At 40.9% G+C, this 19,639-nt stretch overlaps 1 protein-coding gene across 1 annotated transcript in view; it reads left to right on the forward strand.

Moving 5' to 3' along the window:
• NEO1 (neogenin 1) overlaps nucleotides 1-19,639 on the forward strand; it is a 125,333-nt gene that overhangs the window by 18,922 nt on the left and 86,772 nt on the right. The window contains exons 4-5 of the mRNA XM_031555202.1: nucleotides 1,527-1,680; nucleotides 9,786-9,922. Of these exons, the coding sequence (XP_031411062.1) occupies nucleotides 1,527-1,680; nucleotides 9,786-9,922 (291 nt within the window). The remainder of the gene's footprint in view (nucleotides 1-1,526; nucleotides 1,681-9,785; nucleotides 9,923-19,639) is intronic.

The following is a 19,639-nucleotide window of genomic DNA, read 5'->3' on the forward strand; positions in this document are numbered from 1 at the left end:
TTTTTACCCTGCATGCACGCTTGTTCACACATGATTTTATTTTTGGAGCAGGCAGACTAGATGCCTCTCATGGGGAATGCAGGCAAAACCACTACGATGGTTGGTGCGTGGGCTTGAGGACAGATGGCTCAATCCAGGATCACTCTGAGCGTGGGTACAGAATGGTCTGCTCACATTTAAGTGGTCAAAGCTAACTTTTTGGTTAAAGGTCGAGGGCTTTTTCAGTTTTGGAGCTTATCTAGAACCAAGCTGATGAGCATATATCTACGTACTGAGAATACAGCAATTAATGCAGCATAAACACCAGGGATTTTTTGAGCGGTAAGTAGAAGGAGATAGGGTAATTAACTGCAGAAATGTTCTATGTGGTATTTAGGAATTCATTTACTTCTAATTATGGTGCGAGACACATGCTGAAGTTACTGCAGAAGCCAGTGATGTAAACAGCATTTTTCTTCTGCCTGGGTGTTACTGAACCCCTTGATGAATTGGTTTCACATCTAGTTAAGACTGATTTTAGAAGGTTTTTTTTCCTAAGATTCCCTTTTGAGTCATGGATATGTGCAGGAAAATAGCCTTTTGTTTGGAATTGTTTGGTTTTTTGGTAGTATAGTTCAGAGTATATTTGCTCGTTGGTCTTTATTGGTGAATAAGTTTTCAGTTCTTACAGTCAAAATGGCTTTTTCCTGTAGTAAAAGACTGAGTTAATATGCACTTTGCTTTTGCTTGCTTTTAATGGGTGTGAGGAGAGAATAAGAAAAGAAACAAAACTTGCCCAAATCAAAGCCAAAGCAAAACTCTTTCACCATTACAAAGATGGAAAATGGTGGTATATTTTGTTTTAGGATAAAGTTTGTAGTACTTCAGAATGAAAATTGACTAGTTTGTTGTTGCTTTAGCTTGGGCTTCTCTTTCTACTTCAATAATTCTATTTTCCAGTGCCTATCAGGAGAGCCTCAGGCAGCCACCTGGAGGGTCTGGTTGGCATGGCCTCGTCTAAGTGCTTTGTGTAGACCATCCTCCTGGGTTGAAAGCAAGGTGAAGGTAGTCCGAGCCGATTATAGTGAGTTTGTCTCATGCCATTTTAAGCACCCACAGCCTTCAGCCCCAGAGCAGGAAGTGACAGTGTTACACATAGGGCCTTACCAACCAGCCTTGCAGCTTGGGTGATTGCCAGAGCTTGGCTGGGCAAAGTCAGACCTATCTCATTACTAAATCTTGACTAGCTGGTGGAATTTTTGGTTTCAGGGATTCAGTATTTAGCTAAAATTGTTTCCCAAGGAGAGCCTGAGGAGTCAGAATCCCTACAGTGGTCAGTCCACTGTCTGATGGGAAAGACAAAGAGCTTTTCATGTGGGAGGCTTGGAAGGGAGGGCAGCAAACTTTCTGTAGGTAAGAGGCTTCAGTCTTCTGAAGAGGCAGGGAAGAAGTCAAACATTTCATTTGTTGTTTTTCTTTTTTAAATTATGATCATTTTCTGATTCTGTGTCGTATAACTTTGTTGCCATTTACAAAACCTTTTGCAGATCCAGAAGAGCCCCAGAGCTTGGTCTTCGTGAGGCAGCCGTCTTCACTTACTAAAGTTACTGGGCAAAATGTGGTGTTTCCATGTGTTGCTGGAGGATTTCCAACTCCGTATGTCAGATGGACAAAAAATGGAGAAGAGCTAATCACAGAAGAGTGAGTAATGGCTAATATATACACATATATATATATATGTCATAGTAGGAATGTAGAAACTGAGCCAGAATTATGATTTTGTTTTAGTGCATAATTTGCTTTCTACTTAATTTTAAACCAGCAAAACAGATGCAAGTTTTCAAATGCTGGGGAGTTTCTGGGCTGAGTGCTATGACAAAGTATTTCATGAGACTTGTAGAATAGTGTCACGGTACTTACTTTACAGATATCTGAAAGCACGAAATCTTACTTGAAGCAGGAAGGTTATTAAGAATAAATTACTTTTAGATTGCCATTGGAGTAAGAGAAGCAATTACAGGGGATGAGGACACGGCAGAAAATCCAAGGTGTCTTCACTGTGGCATATTATTTCCATGGAGATACACGTACTCACATTACTCTTTCTGTGATGAGATGTCCACTGTGCATCTGCCTTTTTTCTTAAGAATTTACTCTTAGGTGTTGAAAGCAGAATCTCGTAATTTCACATTAAAACAGACTATTACAGTCAGTTGCTATTTACAAGAAGAGTGTAGGCTTGCAAGATTGCATTAAGTGAAAACTACTACACATGGTCACTGCTTGGTGTATTCATTCAAAACGACGTGGGCAAAAAAAAAAAAACATATTTAAAAAGCAGAACAAATCCTACCAAAAGGGAGAAAATGACAAGCAGGTAGTTGGATGTTCTCTGTCATCCAAAGATGGTGGTGAGATTGATGTAAAAGCAAGTTAGCCATGAGGCTGTGGCATGGCTACACCAGGAGGAAGCTCAAGGAACGTACAAGTCGTTATTATAGTACCAGCAGCAGCAATATATATCTTTTTTTTGTCAACTCTTAAATTAAAAATATAGAGGCTTGTAATTTGAGCAGTGTTTATCTGGAAAATGCAAGCTGCTGTGAGTAATGGCGAATGGTTCTAATATTTCTGAGAAATTGAATCGATGTCAATCTGGTGGCACATGATTTTATTTGATTCATTTTTGTAAATATAAGAAATCATTTCCATAGAAAGGATGGTTCCCACTCATTAGAACTGCACAATTGAATGTGATGAAATGTCAGAGTAAGTATGCCTGGTAAGATCTTAATTTGTTTTTCTCCTGACATAACATCATTTTGTATATATCCTTACAAATGCCTGCTGCCTGCCCCCTCCACTACCCGTCCTTCTGTAGGTTATGGCACATTCAATGCACAAGGAAGGTGAAACTCACAAACTGAAGAGCTCTCATTTTATTTTCTTCTCACTTCTTTGACTTAGAACCAAAACTTTCAAATCCCACTCTGGGTACAGTGTTAATTCCCTGAGGAGCTTTTCTCTGCAGATTGTTGTGGTAACCTTGGAGGGCTTTCTCAAGTGCTTAATTTCCTTTCAAAACTCAGGAATTTTACAACTTATGAGCAGAGATGCAACATTGGTAAATGCATGTGATGCTAAATTGTGCCCAATTTGAGTCAAGCATGACATCACTTTTTAGAATATTTAGTGTTAGCTTTTAGCATTGCGTCTCTTGTGTTGTAAGCGTGGTTTCCAGTTGACATTTGCTGCAGGTAAAAATCCCTCTATAAACTGTGTGCCAAGTTCTTGGTATGGGTGGTCAAAATCTTTCACAGCATCCTCCCATTGCCACGGGGACGCTGTCTGGTAAGGCAGAAGCAGGAGCCAAAAGAGCAGCAATTCCTCAAACACAGTTTTACTAAGCACTTGTCTGCTCCTGTAACAACTGAGCTGCACAAGCTTCCTGACAAGCCCCAGTCACAGACCTGCAGCATGCTCCATCAGCGAGTTAATGTGTCTCACAGGGAAAGCCTCTCACTGAGCTGAGAAGCTGCAGGTGCCTGTGTGTTTTTGGAACCTGTTGGGTGCCGTGTCCTCTGGATCTGTGCTCATTAGGCATGGAAAGACAAAGAAAGATTCCTCTTTAATTTGAAGCAGGTGGTTTTCTTCTGTTCAAGATTGGACCAGAAAGGAGTAATGAAGAGTTTTGAACACTGAAAACTGCAGTGGATTTAATTGATCTGTACTGCAGAGTCTTTCTGGTCTGCCCGAACATGAGTGAGTGAAGCTGCCTTGCTTTGCTGGTGTTACAGTCATAGGAAGAAGCATGTTTCCAAGTTCATTAGGAGTTTCTGCACAGCCTGATCACGGAGCCTGCTACTTGTGCTTCTGGCTCAACAGAGGAGTGATTCAAACAGCCAGCAACAGCAAGTTCTTGAACTCCATTTTCCTTGATGGCTGTCCTGTTAGTAGTTTGAATAGAGGAACTGAAAAAGCTTTAGAAATACAAATAAAGATTTCTTTTTGTTGGAGTAAGGCCTGTAGTTAGACTGCAGCAAAATGGGTGCCTTAACTTGTTAGCATATTCTGTTTCTTTAGTAACAAATCATATTTAATTTGTGTTGAAGCCCCTTTTATGTAAGGAAAGACTTTTTGTATAAACGTGTATATTCTTTATCCCAAGGAGAAAAAAAAAAGATCTTTCTCATGTGAACAGGCTTGAAGGCACCTTCTGCCTTCCAGAAGCTCTTAAATCATCTTTTGTGTATAAATACACACAATAGAGACATAAATGTACACGTGTGTATTTACATTTATACACGTCTGTGAAGTCAGGAAAAAAAACTCAGACAGCATGGTTAGGTAGCTTCCTATTTTTTTTTATTTTCTTTTTTATCCCTTGGTAAATAGGTTAGGCACAACACTGTGTTTGGTACTTTAGTCTTTTAACTGTGGCAATTCAGGTGATACAAAACTAAGCATTTTATCACAAAGCTGTAGTTGTAAGGAGAATCTGCACAGGAACTTGTATTCTAAGGAAAACAGATTGTCATAAAGGATTTACAATGCTTTTGACTTTTGGAAGTAAATATCCAAGACCAGAAAAAAGGAAGGTGTTTAATTTTGATGGAGTATCTGCCAACGACTGCAGCAAGATTTATGTTAATGGACAAATATGAATAAACTTTAATGATGGCAGTGTTGACACTCGCTCAGACAGGCAGCCTATAATGTGATGTATTGTGAAATTAGTTCACTGTGATAAAATATTTTCCAAAGTAACTTGAGTGAGAAGGGAGGAAGCATTGAGTGTTGGATGAAAAGTAGATACATTTAATGCAATGTTAATAGTTTGCATTGTTGTAAAACTAACTTTGAGGAGTCCTTCCAGAATGTGTTAATGGAAAGATTTTAAGGAAATGAGTGATAGTTGGGCTGCTGACTTTCTGGGAACTCATTGCTTAACCCAGAGAAGTCCATGAGAGACTGAACTGGCCAGGAGGTGGGGAAGGCTGTCTTCAGAAGCTGAAGGGACTCTAAGTCCTTACACCATTGTGTCATTGCTGTTTGATGCTTTGGAGAAGGAGGATACCTCGCATACAGAGTCTTGGTCTATTCCTTCAAGGTCTGTGCTAATACATTAAGAATTTTAGACATAAAAGTTGCTAGATATCAAGTTGAAAATTCCTAATGACCTGTCATTGGGAAAGCAAACTTGAATACAGGAAGTGCACCAACGTGCAGAAGAACTTCTTTATGGTAAGGGTGGCGGAGCACTGGAACAGCCCAGAGAGGTGGTGGAGTCTCCTTCCATGGAGATATTCAAGATCCATCTGGACACCGACCTGTGTGACCTGTTGTAGGGAGCTGCTTTAGCAGGGGGTTGGACTCAATGATCTCTTGAGATCTCTTCCAACCTCTACAATTTGGTGATTCTGTGAGAGCTTTCCATTGAATTGATTTACTAGCCATGCTAATAAACTTGAGATTGAATATTTTTTGCAAAACTGGATGGTTGAAAAGAGGAAGAAAAGGTTAAACCCCATTCTATGTAAATTTATGGTGCTGGTCCTTATAGCTCCAAAGTGGAGATTCAAAACATGGAGCAACCCTCTAGACTAAGCCCAAAGCAGATGAAATCAACCCTGCTGTGAATTCACATGGCTATAACTTATTATACAGAGGGTGTTTAGTTTAGGATCGGCATTGCTAATGCACACCTGCTCTGTCATACATATGCAGTTCAGCCATTTCAATGTGGAGTCTACTTTTTCAGTTGTATTTCCTCTGTGAACTCAGGATGAGTAATGTCTCTGCCAGAAGGAGACTGCCTTTACAGAAAGCTCTTCATTTATTTATTTATTTTTAAATAAGTGCAATCTTCTATATTGCCAACTTAATCTTATACCAAAGGCTGTAGTGGAGGTGTTGGATGAAGTCTTAGATTTTGCCAACTCTGTGACCTTTTTGTCTAAGGGTCCTGCTGTGTCAGTCTGTTGGTTAGTGAGTGCAGGAGGGATTCTGTGCTTTCATAATGCTGAGGTTGGGAAGTGAGGTTTTGCCTGCAGTGGTTACTGAGGTGATTTTCACATTCTGGGAGATGACTGCTGACTTTCAAATATACCAATGCTTTTCTGCTTTGGAAGCCTTTGCACAGTGTATGGATTTGCTTTCTACGAGTGTGTGCTCGAACAGCACATCTTATTCAACTCAGTTTACATCTGGACGTATGTGTGGCATGAAATACAGATCACAAGAAATGTTTATTAAAAGAAGAAGCTACCATAAATGAGGTGGCAGATCTGAAAACAAACAATTGAAAGGACCCAGGGCAACGTTATATTTTATTAAGGCTGTTGAAGTACAGCAAATGTTAGGGCTGCTCAGCTTAGCTAAATGTTATAAGCAAACAAAGTGCCTACAGAAAGCTGTAACCTTGTTGTATAGTTAATCATTCCTAAAGTAAGGAAATGGCAAAGCAAGGGTAGCACGTGCAGCATTAATTCCAGGCTGTTGTTCTATATGTTACAGTCTTCAGTGGTGTGAACACATTTCTTCCTTAAGACTGTACATGAATGTGTGATTTTCTTATTTATTTTTTTAATAATTGTTTGCCAGGAGCTCCGAGTGATTTGTTCTGAGTGAATTACATTTGCTCAACTCGGCGAAGGTTAAACATAGCAGAGTAATTATGGAGATTTTTCCGGTGGTAGATCCCACAAAATAATCTAATTCCCTGTCTAATTTTATCAGCTGTACTTCACCATGATTGCAAAGAGATTGTGAGATGTTTTGGGCACGGTATTTTATAAAGGAGAAAAAAGCCCAAACCTCAGGCTATAACTGACTGCAGTGTTTTAATAAAGCTTTTCCATATTGCATGATAATGAAATGCCGAACTCACACACTGTTGTATCCAGAGGAGCTCAAGGAATTGTGTATTACAGAAGTGTGTAACGCCGTGACTGAAGGCTGTATGGATTACATACAGAAGGCTTGGATTTCATTTTGCTTGTCCTTGATATTTGAATGATCTCTTGTTGTTTTTAGTGTCACTTCAAATCACGTTATCGCTTCTGTATGAAGCTGATTCTTTGTCTCTGGCGTCAGAAATCTGATTGCTTCAGCCTTTTGTGGGAGTGCCTCACCATCCTGCAAAATTAAGACTTGAATATTGTTTTACTTTATTACAAAAGCAGTTTTGCTTTAAGCCTGGAAATATTCCACCTCATAATGCATGCTAATGCATGCAAATGGAGTCATCAAGTAGTCTGACAATTTTTTCTTCCGTGTTTTTAACAGCAGTGAACCTGGATCCCATATTGGTAGACTGAACAGTCTCTTAGGTTTTCTTGATGAAAATAATCAAGTGGAATACTTTATTTTAAAAGCGTAGCTTGTCTGAAGATGGTGAGAGCTCAATAGCCTTATTTCTTTCCAGAGGAGAGCACATGTTGAAGAAAGCTTAGAAGCTTTTCCAGTAGACGTGCAGGGATGCTAATTCAGGTATTGTGCTGCTCAGCTTCCTTACGATGCAGAATCTCAGAAAACAGTTCTCTGAAGTAGAAACTTTTTTTGGTCAAGTGCAGCACTTATGGGATCATGCAAACACCACTTGAAGCAGGCAGTGCTGATGGAGATCTTTGAGAAAGTATTTTGTTGCCTAACATGACCACTTCTGGTAATTTTTAATTGTTTTGCTAACATCTTAATTGCTGGTTGGTCTGTACTGGCTCATTAGAGTCTGTTGTCTCAACGTATGCATGTCGCCGCACTTGTTGGAGGCTGGCTGTGAGGAGAGTCAGCACTGCAGAGGCACTGTCTGACCTGACTGCTTTCAGTGCAGCCTTGGCCTGTCTAGCACTGTTTTCAAAATTAAGCGTTAGTGGTATTTCCTGTTCACCTTAATGATGATTGGGAAGCCTGGCTGTGTTTCTGGGCTCTCAGTGTCCAGATGCAGACAAAGCTTCAAGAACTGGGGAGAACATCATTTTCTTTAACTGCGGGTGAACAAATTTGCCTTGCTGTCGTTGCAGGCTGAGGCTCTTGGGTTCAGTTTCATTGCATGTGCTAATTGCAGGAGCTCAGTGTGGTTTGGTTCTAATGATGTACATGGGCAGCTTCAATAAGCAAAGGCAGTGATGGAAGGGAGGGAGGGAGGGAAGGTGTTACCAGCCTGACAGCTTCTCCGCACAGCTCCTTTGTACAGATTTTTCTTGCTCAAGGTAGTTAAGGAGGATCTTTTTGCTGTCTTCAATTACCTCTAAAGCACTTATTTTTCCTGCATACTAATCCCTCCTGTCCCATGGTAAGCAGCTTCTGCCTCTTTCTGGCTGCAGCAACAAGAACACATGGATCTAAAAGGATGCTATCTCCTTACTTTCTGTCCTTGAGTGGTTCCAAAACTAGTTTCATGACAGTGTTCCTGCTGCTGTTTTCCCCATAGCTAGGACCTGTCGGCAGTGCCATCCACGTGTTCTTCAGACATTCCTCTTCTAAGCTCCTGATATGTTTTTTTGAACTCAAATTCCCTGAAATTCTTGAGCAACAAACTTTCTGAAGTCCTTTCAAACACTTGATCCTTCTCCTCCTGTTCTTAGGTGATGGAAATGGCATCCCTTGCCTTTTGGTGTGCCCAAATAGGAAGTCTTTCTGGGCACTTTGGAGGCTTGTAAGGAAGAGTGAAGGAACACTTAATTCCAATAAGGATTTTGTTTTCTTTGGCTTTAAAATTTAGTGAATCAGGATTTGGATCAACAAATTAATGTCATAAATCAGTATTAGAGTGACTCGAAAGCTTTTGTGTCCTGATAATTTAGCTTACTGAATGGATGAGAGTGTTGGTTCTAGAAAGATAACTGCAGCATAACGTTTGGAGTCGAGGAAGCAGCTGAGTTGATATTTGTGCATTGGCTGCTCTACAGAGACCAAAAAAGTCAACTGTGGTAATGTGCTACGCAATGAATATCCTCAGATAACTCCATCCCCTCACACTGACAAAAAAATTGTTATTCAGTGCCGGAGAGGAAACCGTCAGATAGACTTTTTCTCTTTGTTTTCAGCTGCAAATAAGAATGATTTTGGATCAGGATTCAATCACAATGTGTTGTCTTATCTCTGCTTTCGAACGGTGTTTTATTGAAGAGTGATGAAGGATTTTGGGAATGTCTTGCACAAATTCAGATCATAGAAAGGGATGTGGTTGCAGTGGGAGAATAACGTGGCTGAAGGCTGCATGAGAAGCAGGTGGTTTGTGAGGGCTGGGCTACGTGCTTTGTCCTGCATCCTTTACAAGTCACACAGGGATAGATTCTATATTGGAACTTAGTCAGCTTGTTGGATTTGTCATAATTTTTTTTAAACTTGGATCTTACTCTGAATTCTTCCCAATCCCTAAGATGAGTATTGCTGTACAAAACCTCAGTTGCTGTACGTTGTACAGGATGCATTTCTGTTCCTTGTGTCATGCAGGTGTAACTCTGGCATGCTGCAGCTGACTTAGCTTTCCAAGCAGTAAGTCATTAGGTCTGCAAAGCATTTCTTATGATGTGATTGTTACTTTCATTTCTCTTAAATTCTAGTCGCTCTCCCGTAATCCTGGAATGGATGTAGTTGAACTTGGTTTAAAATCTGATGCCATAGCATGGAGTGCAACCATGCAGTTAAATCTCATCTCTCTCAGCATGCTGTGTGTAAATGGCACCCAGAAACGTTATGTCTACTCAGCCATTTCAGACAGGGGACTTGTACGTGCTTCTCTGTGATTCTCCATGTAAACCCACTTGCCCATCAGTTTCCCACTCTTGTCTTGTTCTGCACAGCTCTGAGAGGTTTGCGCTGCGTGCGGGGGGCAGCCTGCTCATCCCTGATGTTACAGAAGAGGATGTTGGGACCTACACCTGCGTAGCAGAGAACGAGAACGAAACGATTGAAGCTCAGGCAGAGCTTGCAGTACAAGGTAGGAAGAATGGTTAATTTTCAGGGAGTGGATCTCCCGACTACCGTTCCTAAGAGCTTTATTTTTTATTTTCATGGTTTATCATTTCATAAAAATTCAAATGAGGGATTTGCTTATGTTACATGCATCTTGTATGGTTAAAAGCTGCTGTGTATGTTCATGCAATATGAAATGTGCTCGATGCGATATGCTCTAATAAAGAGGGAAAATGCCACATTGTGCAGCTAATCATGTCTGAAAGTCTACCTGTAAAACTATTTACATTCTTCTACAAAAGGACATTACAGAAAGTATTTTTTAAATTCTAAATATCCTGCTGCTTTCAAGGAACTTGACAGAAAGTAATCACAGAGATGATTATTTTGTAAGTCCTGGTTTTATTTTGTGTGTGTAATTGTCTTGCTTACTGATGAAAGTTGCTTTAAATAGAAGTAGCAGTGAATTGTTGATAAAAACCTTTCATGTCACATTTGCAAATAAGATTTTTTCTTAATTGGAGCTTTATCTTGATTTAAGGTATTTCAGCTACCCTTTAATTGTCACCTTGGTGACAACGTACAGTATCCTTGTAAGAGCTCAGTCGACTTGTTTTACAGGGGATTATGGCCCAAGCAAGTTTGTCTTAAAACAAATCTTGAAGGGATTAAAGATATAAAAATAATCATGGAACAGCGTCTAAGGAAGGCTTATCTATAGATAAAACCTTTATGGAGAAATAAGATGAATTTTAGATTATAATAGTGTGAGATGTAATGCAAAGGCATGCTATTAGCAGAGTTTCTACCCCGCTCTCAACAGTATATCAAAGCTTAAGAAATGTTACCATTGAGATATATTTACTGAATTTTTTGCATGCTTTACCTGGTGTCCAGGAAGAGGGCTATGATTCTGGTGTAGAACTGAGGAAAGTTAGACTGGGAGATGAAAAGTGTAAATGAAGAACTGGCAGCAAGCTTTCAGGAGAAGCTGGCCAATACTGAGCAGCTGAAGTCCCTCTTAGGATGACAGAGTATAACATAAGGCTTTCATTGGTATCTGCAGCATGCTTACATTATCCTGTAGCTGTATTTCATGCTGTCCAGTTCTGTGCAAATCAAAACGTGACCAAGGCGCTGCACTTGCTGATGAGCATAGTGGAGGGAGAGCTCTCCTGAGCACACATTGTGCTCTCTCTGCATTTTAACCCCTGTTCCCCTTAACTTTGGCTTAACCTTGTGTTCTTCTGCTGACTGCTTTGGGGACTGGCTTCCTGAGCATCTCTTCAGCCTTACATAGGCTGCTGGTGCAGAGGCGTTTTATGTAGCTCCGCCCTTTGCTAAAACTTGGGGAAGTCTATTTGGTGAGGGTTGTCAAAGTGCAGCATTGACCTAATTTGACTTGAAGAGTTTTGAAAGCCAGCAAATTCAGGTCATGCAGCAAACACCATTTTTCTTATCTCAGTTTTTGGGCTGGAAGAATGCAGATAGGCACTGTCTTAAATACTTAAGGGCTTGATGATTCATTGCACTTTATGATAGTTTAATGCAACTCGTAGTGTGCTGTTTAATTCAGTTCCAAATTATCTATTTTATGGCATTGGCATGAGGCTTTCAGTTTTATGGGCAGTGGCAGAAATTAATATTATTAATGGTATGATACAATTAAGCAAAGAAAATCAAAGATAACGCTGAGATTATAGTCTTAATGTAGACTATACAGCCAGGTCACTTGGGGATGAAAGTGGTCTTGAGATCACTCTTAGCTACTTAGCTAAACTAATGTGATTTCTTTTTTCCACTGCAACAATTTAGAATATGTTCTGCCAATTCTTTTATGCTGATTTTTTTTCTTGTACATCTGGCACAAAAAAAAAAAATAATCTTCTAATGCCTCAGAATTAAAATATATTGAAGATTACACAGAATGCATTTTGGAAGTTGGATTTCTGGTTTTATTTCTTAGTTCTAATCTCACTTAATTCCACTTTCCTTGGAGAGGTCACTAGAGTATAATTGTATTTCTCCATTACTATAATTTGCTGAAGTATTTGAGTAACTGTTACCTGATCGTTGTATCATTTTCTTCTAGAATGGAAAAATCGTCTTCTATCACCTACTAACGACATGATTTTGCTTAATTTAGGCTTATTCTGTCACTCTTAGGGATAAGGCTGGCAGGAATTCATACAAGAAATCCAGGCTTTTGGTATTTGATCCTTTTCTCATCTATTTTTCTGCATCTTTTGAAGCACATGGCTTGTTTTTTGGGGAGATTTCAGAAGTATACTAGTATTACTTTGCTACTGCAGTCAATCTTTTCTTTTTTTCCTCTTAATATTTCACAATGGCAATTCAGTGAGTCATTTGTGTAAATCTCTGCGTAAGCGTGGAATTATTTGACAGCATCAGGACAGCTGGAGTGAACTGGCGTTCCCTTTGGTGACTCTCAACTGAGGTTAGAAGCTACCCATTTTATCTGGAAGCAAGCCTAAATTGTGCGTGGAGTAAAGAGTACTCACTAATTATTGCTTTGTTCCAAGAACAACTTTTCTCCATCCCTTATTAAGGATACGAAGCCCTGGAAGGTCACATGCTTAGTTCCATGATGCAACCCCAGCAGCAGCAAGCTGCCATGCATCTCTGCTGTCAACTGCTGCCATGCATCCTCACTCTTCCAGGGCTGTAAGGACACAGTCACTGCCCTTTGTTGTTTTTGGGTAGGGTACCTTGATGCATCTCACATGTAAGTGTGTGGTGTGCTCAGCTAGAAAGGAATAGGTAAATTCAGCTGTTCTTCTTGCATTCCTGCACAAGGTAGGTGAGAGATAATTGAAGGCAGCTTATTTATAACTGCGTAAAAATATATCAAGAGCTCAGCCCTCCAAGATAATGTCTTTCTGTTAAATTTGGCACCATTTTGAATTCAGCTAAATGTTACCTTCATGTGGCAAAACTTAGTCAGTTCACGTTGCTGACACTGAAGGATGCCATCTGTTTCACATCCTTGGAGGTAGTCTTTTGAACAGGCTATTCTGTGTAATTTGGAAGGGAAAAAAAAAAGGTGTTAGAGGGAGTCTCGTATTGCCCAGATACTTGGTATTAAAAAAATAATTAGTTTAGGTTCTTTATGTATATTGCGGGACTGAATATGGAAAAATCTGGTTTTGACTGGAAAGGATTACACCAATTAATTGGAAGGGTTTTAAGGGTCGAGCAGTGTGTTCTAAGGATTTGTTTTCTCTGTCCTTTTATCTACAAAACGTATCTGGGAGCTGGAGTTAGGAGTTCAGAACACTAAAACCCAAAGTATGTGCTGGAAGATGATGGGTTTTCATCTAAGTTCTACTAACTGCATGGAATGAATTCAGTCCCTACTGCTGTGTGGCACAAACTGTCCCCCAACAAAGGTGGGCTCTGTCTCTACTTCCCTCCTACCCCAGACCTTTCAGTCATCTGCAGGCTCAGCCACCTTTCCTGAGCCCTAGGGCACCTCTGTTAACTTAAACAGACATTTCTGAGTGACTTGAGTTGATTAGTTCATTTTGACTGAAGTGGATTAGCGAGCACTTGGCTGTGGAGCTCAGTGGTGGATCAGGTAGGTGATTTTCAGGTGTTTTACTTGAAAAGAGGAAGATGCACCTCAAAGCAAAGTCACAATGCTGCTCTGCTCCAAATAGCTGCAGAAGATAGGTTTGTGGTTACATGTGTGCAAATCGAGATTTCACGTCGTGCACCACGCTGTAGACTTCATGTTCAAGGGGTGCTTTGAAGCTGGAAGAAAACATTAAATGTCCTGAGGTTGAGATGATGTCTGTGGTTGAGATGATCCTAACTCCTCAAGTTTAGCACTGCTGAATCCCACCCGTGTTTGAGACGGTCGTTAGGGCAAAATGTGCAGCAGGTAAGATGTGTGTGGCACTCCGTTCTTGCTCACTTTACTTAATCTTTGGTGCAAAATGTCTTGGGCCCAGTACCTTGCAGATACCATTGCCAGGTGAGGTTGTTTCCCATTTGGGAGGCAGTAACTCAGTGTCTGAACGCCTTTGGTACCAAGTCGTGTTGACAGCACTCCTCCCTTTCCTGTCAGCAGGAGGAGTGGCACTGGGACCCGATTTATTTATGACACGTGAGTTGAGAGCGCTGGAAAAATGTGTTTTGTGCTCACCAGTAATGAAAGAATCTGTAGCATTTCCCTTAGATAAGGGTGGGAAGTGTTGAAAGGGAAGTTGGGGAAACAAGCAGTCAATGCATTGAAATGCAGTCAGCTGGCTTCTGTTCTGCCTGAAACCTGCGGCCCGCAGAGCAGTGGCTGTAAATACTGAGAAGGTTAGAAGTTCATTCTTCATCTGGGAAATATTTCACATTTATTACAGTGTCCAGAGCCCCTGGGATTTCTGCACATAGTGTGGCGCGGGTTAGATCACTGTGTGAGCTTTCTGCCGCCCGTCTTGGTGCTTGTGTTGTAGGTAATGAGCTCAGAGGGAGTTCTCTCTTTGTGCTGAAATATTTACTGCTGCTAATACTGAACCACAAAATAATCAACAACAACAACAAAAAAGATTCCATTTTCATTTTTTTTCCTTAGAAAATTGATATGGCAGGGATGAGGTCTTCAAAATAAACAGCTTTGTACTTCCCACTTGTGTGAGGTTTAGAATTGCTCTTTTTTTTTTTATCTGTGTTGTTACCTTTCGGTGATGTTTGGAGTTGCGGGAAGCTGGCTCTTGGGTCCTCTAGGGCAGCATGCAGTGTCTGATAACACATCTTAATTACCGTAAATTAAACGCCTCACTGTGTCGATGTACCCAAATTAAAGATTATAGTGAGTAGTTATTTTAGGTGTTTTAGTTGGAAGTTGCACATGACAGCAGTCTGATCACTACCTCAGATGTTCTCCCGGAGCAACTAAATGGGGGAAAATAGCAAATACAGACGGATTTTGATAAATTTTGTGCTTTGAAAGGAAATGCTTGAAATATTTTCAGTGCAGCTTCAAAGCCTTATGCTAATGAAGGATCCTTATTCTAGCCAAAAAACCCTCATACGTGACGGTGCTTTTCTTGCAGTGTACAAATGGCCTTTTTTGTGCTTTCAGTGCAAGTGCCGGGTAGCAATTTAGATAATAAAAGAGATCCAGATAACGTCTGTATTTTGTCTAGCCAGTAGGCTTTAAATTATTAAGCAGTGACACGCATTTGAACAGGTTGTTATTTCAGCTACACTGGTTGGTGGTTGAGACCAGGAGATCGTTGCTGTTGGTGTAGCAAACCTTATTGCTCTGTCACTTGAACAACATCCGAGGTGGGGAAAATCAGTTTCTACACTTGTATCAAAGCTTGGTGCACCCAAAAGAGGAAAGACATTTAACATGGATTAAAGCTGTAATTGTGATGGATGAAGTTGGAGATCTTGTGTTTGCAGCTAACATCTGCTTTTCTTTGCCTCCTGTGGAGAGCCTTTACAGTGTTCTGGTAGTCTCTGTGTCCAACAGCACCAATCGCATCCCAGTAATCACATGTGAGATCTGTAGATGATTATGCTTTGGCCAAAATATGCTTTTGTGCTGTTTTCAAGTCTGTTTCTGACAAATGAAGACCAATGGTGTTCTGAGGTGCGTTATAAAAAGCATGGCCAGCAGGTTGAGAGAGGTGATCCTGCCCTCTGCTCTGTCCTTGTGAGGCCACGTTTAGAATACTGTGTCCAGTTCTGGGTTCCCCATTCCAAGAAGACTGGGAACTCCTAGGAGGAGTCCACTGGAGGGCCACAAAGATGATGAAGGGCCTGGAGCATCTCCCTAATGAGGAAAGGCTGAGTGACCTGGGTCTGTTCAGCCAGGGGAAAAGAAGGCTGAGGGGAGATCTGATAAATATTTGTAAATACTTGAAGGGAGGTGGGAGACAAATGGGTGAGGCCAGGCTCTTCTTGGTTGTGTGCAGTGATAGGAGCAACGGCTTAGAGCTGGAACGCAGAAAGTTCTGCACTAACATGCAGAAGAATTTCTTTATGGTAAGGGTGGCGGAGCACTGGAACAGCCCAGAGAGGTGGTGGAGTCTCCTTCCATGGAGATATTCAAGATCCATCTGGACACCGACCTGTGTGACCTGTTGTAGGGAGCTGCTTTAGCAGGGGGTTGGACTCAATGATCTCTTGAGATCTCTTCCAACCCCTGCGATTCTGTGAAATCAGGTGATTTAAGTCTAGACCACTCAGTATAACAGCTTTCCCTTTATCAGGTCACTATATCCTTGCATCTTTCTTATAACATCTCGCAAAACGTTAAAAAAATAACTGAACTCAACTTCTCCTTTGCTGCATCATTGTCATCTGTACCAATTGCAGTTATCTTACCTGCTGCTGAGGTTTCAAAGAGAGCATTCAGTCCTGGCCCTGCACTTTTCATGTTTTGCAGAAAAAGCAGCTTGATTCAGTGCCAGCACCTTGCTAACCAACCTGAGCTAATTGGGTTCAGGCTGGGCGTGTTAAGACTTTCTTTAAAAACAAAGCAAAACAAGTATGGAAGGAAAAGTTGTAACATCTTAGACAATGTTTGCCTTGTCTTCCCAGAGTACATCTGAGATCTCCTCTGCTGCAGGCGCTTTGATAAGAGGTAATGCCATCCTCCTTGGGAAACTGTAGATGTTTGAAAAGTGCATTAAATCGTGTAACAACAGAATGATACGTCGGGGTGACTCTTACTTTAGTATTAAGCTGCCATTATTATTGGAAACAATTCTAGGGGAGAAATTTAAACCAACACTGAAAATTGCTAAAACCTTTCTCATACCTTCTAGATTACCTTTATTGATTTCTGTTTCTAATTAAGCCCTGTGCTGTATCTTGATCATAGGTCACACTTCAATTAGAGGTTCAGAAGATGCTGTGTTAACCCTCCTGCTGTCGGAGACTCCTATCTGGGACTAACTCTTCCATCTGTGCTGGTTATCTTAAAACTCTGGTAGTTGAGGGGCAGCTATTAACAGTAAAAAGAGTACTTCAGCTTTGTAGATGTTATTTCTTCCGTCTCAGTCTGTAACTCAATCTGTAACACAACTTCCATTACTGATCTTTGCTCAAGTGCTACAAAGAGAAGTAGTGAGTGCAGTCTAATGAGGGGAAGGTGTCCAAGCTGAAGTCACTGTTGCACTTCACTGTAGTAACTGAAGCCTTTGACAGTCCTTGCTGCTCGTTTTAAGTATTCTTTCATGTTTATGGAGCTGCCTAATCTACTTGTTGATTTGATGAAATTATATGGGTGTGGGTCCTTTTCTTCAGTCATTTCTGCATGTCACTTACATTCATTCAAGGGTAGTGTTACTAATGAAAAACTTGTCCACAAATCCTCAGAAATGTGCATGGAATGGGGAGACAAAAGATTGTACTGGTATTGTAAGACTACATAATTTGCTCAGGTTTTACTAGGAGACCAGATGTGCCCATCTAAACTTTCACAAAAATACAACGTTCCTTCCATCCTGCAGCAGATCATACTTTTGTGGTGCTCTATATTCTGCTCTCACTTCTGTTGCCCACCACAGTTTGGCAGGAGTCCTGGGCTCAGCAGGACCTCTGCCTCAGCTTACAGCTGCTCATTTTCTAAATCATACTCTGCACTCAGGGAGCTGTTGTATTCTTTTTTATACAACAGAAACAACTATTTTAACATCATTGATGCAGCGATACTGACTTTGCGAGGTGCCCAAATATAGACAAAATCTTATGGGGATGGCCCAGAGCACCCCTACTGATCTGTCCTCTTGTTGGAGGCATATGATGCTGAGGTTTGTTAGAGAAAGCTTGCCACAATTCTTAATAGAGACATAACAATTTTATTTCTTTAATCCTGTTTCCAAAAATGACGAACGAACTTTGCTTGGACTTTGAAGGAGGTACAAGGTAATCACCTTGCAGCAGCCCAAATGCTTAAGATTTGGGGATGTTGCTGCAGTACAGGGAAAAGTGAATCTTGTGAAGTATTCCTTGGGCAGACTTCACAAGCAGTACTCTCTGCTTGAGACAGGAAAACACTTCAGGGAGGTCAGGGCTGGGTGGTTTTCTGACTTTACTTGGGGTTGGGGCAGCTGCCCATGGTGTGCCTTTGAATAGAGCCTAACGGGATGACCTCTGAAACCTGACAGAGGTCACAAATGTGCTCCACAAAGACGTACACCCTTCTTCCATGAAGCACCACGGGCTGAGGAGCTGCTGTGGAGGCTTCACAGATGAGCCACTCGTTATGGTAACATCATTCTTTTGTTTAAGATGTTGTGCAGCAGAGCTGCCAATGTGGTGTGTTCAGCTGGCAGAGCATAACACCCACCTGCTGACAGCGAGGGCCAGGAACTGGAAATGGGCGTACCATCCCTCTGAGCTGCTGGCACAGGATGTAAGAGACAGTGCTCATAAACCTGAAATGAATCCCACTCTTTGATCATGCATGACTGGGAATGTCATGCCCCCATTGCATCCAGAAACATCAGCTTGCAGCACGTGCTCTTCCCAGCAGTGCTGATTTCCTGCTACCAGGCAGGAAAGACCACGGATGTGGCAGTTCTGTTTTTGGACGCTGTCCTGGGAATGAGCTCTCAGGAGCAACCCAATGGTGGTGGTAATGTGGTGATGCAAGTGAAGCCAGAACAATCTCTAGGTAATATTAGTAATAATAATGTTGCAAGGTAGGCTTTTTCTATTCAAGAGCGTCTTCTCTGAGTAACTGACAATCATTAATTATGAGGCTTTTCTGCATGAAACATCTGTAACTCATTAAACAACTTGATTACATTAGAAAAAAATTCTTTGCGTTATGTAGGTGCATTACAGTTATCAAGCAGACTGTCATGGGAGGTGGGAGGTAATGCCTTAGAACTGTACACGCAATGAACATGAGGTATGCCATGAACTTTAAAAAAAGTAAAGCTTTGTGATTAATCTTATTTATATATGTATATGGAGGGAGAGAGAAAATAGCGTTAAGAAAGCCAAAACCAAATTATCAATAACCCATACAATTTGCACAAATGGCTTTCCTTGTAAATGTTCTTGAGTAATCCTTGGGGATAATGAAAATGTTACTAAATTAAGCAGCAGTGGCTTGAATATCTACAGTGTGGAAACTGATATTGAACTAAGGGAATTGTAAAAGCTGTTCTCTCTTTCAGCTAAAATTTCTAATAAATTAAGATGATATTAATGGGGGTCTGAACCAGCTGCTGCTTTATGGAAAGAAATACCTTCCCTGCACAATGGTTTTTAAAAAGTAAATAAGTTTGTTCTCATTACTTTTCTTGGCCTAGGCTGCCAGTTACAAAGATGTACATTTTTGTCCAAGTTTTATATTTATTTTCTCTTCCTCCAACTCAAAATGTATTTCAGTGAAGAACTGCAAGATTAGTCACCTGTTCATCTGAAGACCTCTCTTCAGGCAGTCTTCAAGACTGCAAGACAGAGGATAAAACAAAAAAAAACCCACCCAAAATGTGATGCACATTCATCCAGCTTTAAACTGGTCATATGCTTTCAATACAGCCCTTGGGCACGTGCAGTGCTTTTTCAGGGCAACAGGGCACTACTGAGCTAAGAGACACACACACAGAGGAGTGACTAAAACGTAGGGCAGAACAGATGTTCTTAGACATGAATGCATGATCTTCTTAAGGCATTTCTCCCTGTTATCTCCATCAAAGACACTCTTAACCTTATCATTAATTAACTGTTTGTGGATAGAGCAGGCATCCTTACTCCT

This window comes from Meleagris gallopavo, chromosome 12 (genome assembly GCF_000146605.3).
Source record: "Meleagris gallopavo isolate NT-WF06-2002-E0010 breed Aviagen turkey brand Nicholas breeding stock chromosome 12, Turkey_5.1, whole genome shotgun sequence".
In the NCBI taxonomy this organism is placed as follows: Eukaryota; Metazoa; Chordata; class Aves; order Galliformes; family Phasianidae; genus Meleagris; species Meleagris gallopavo.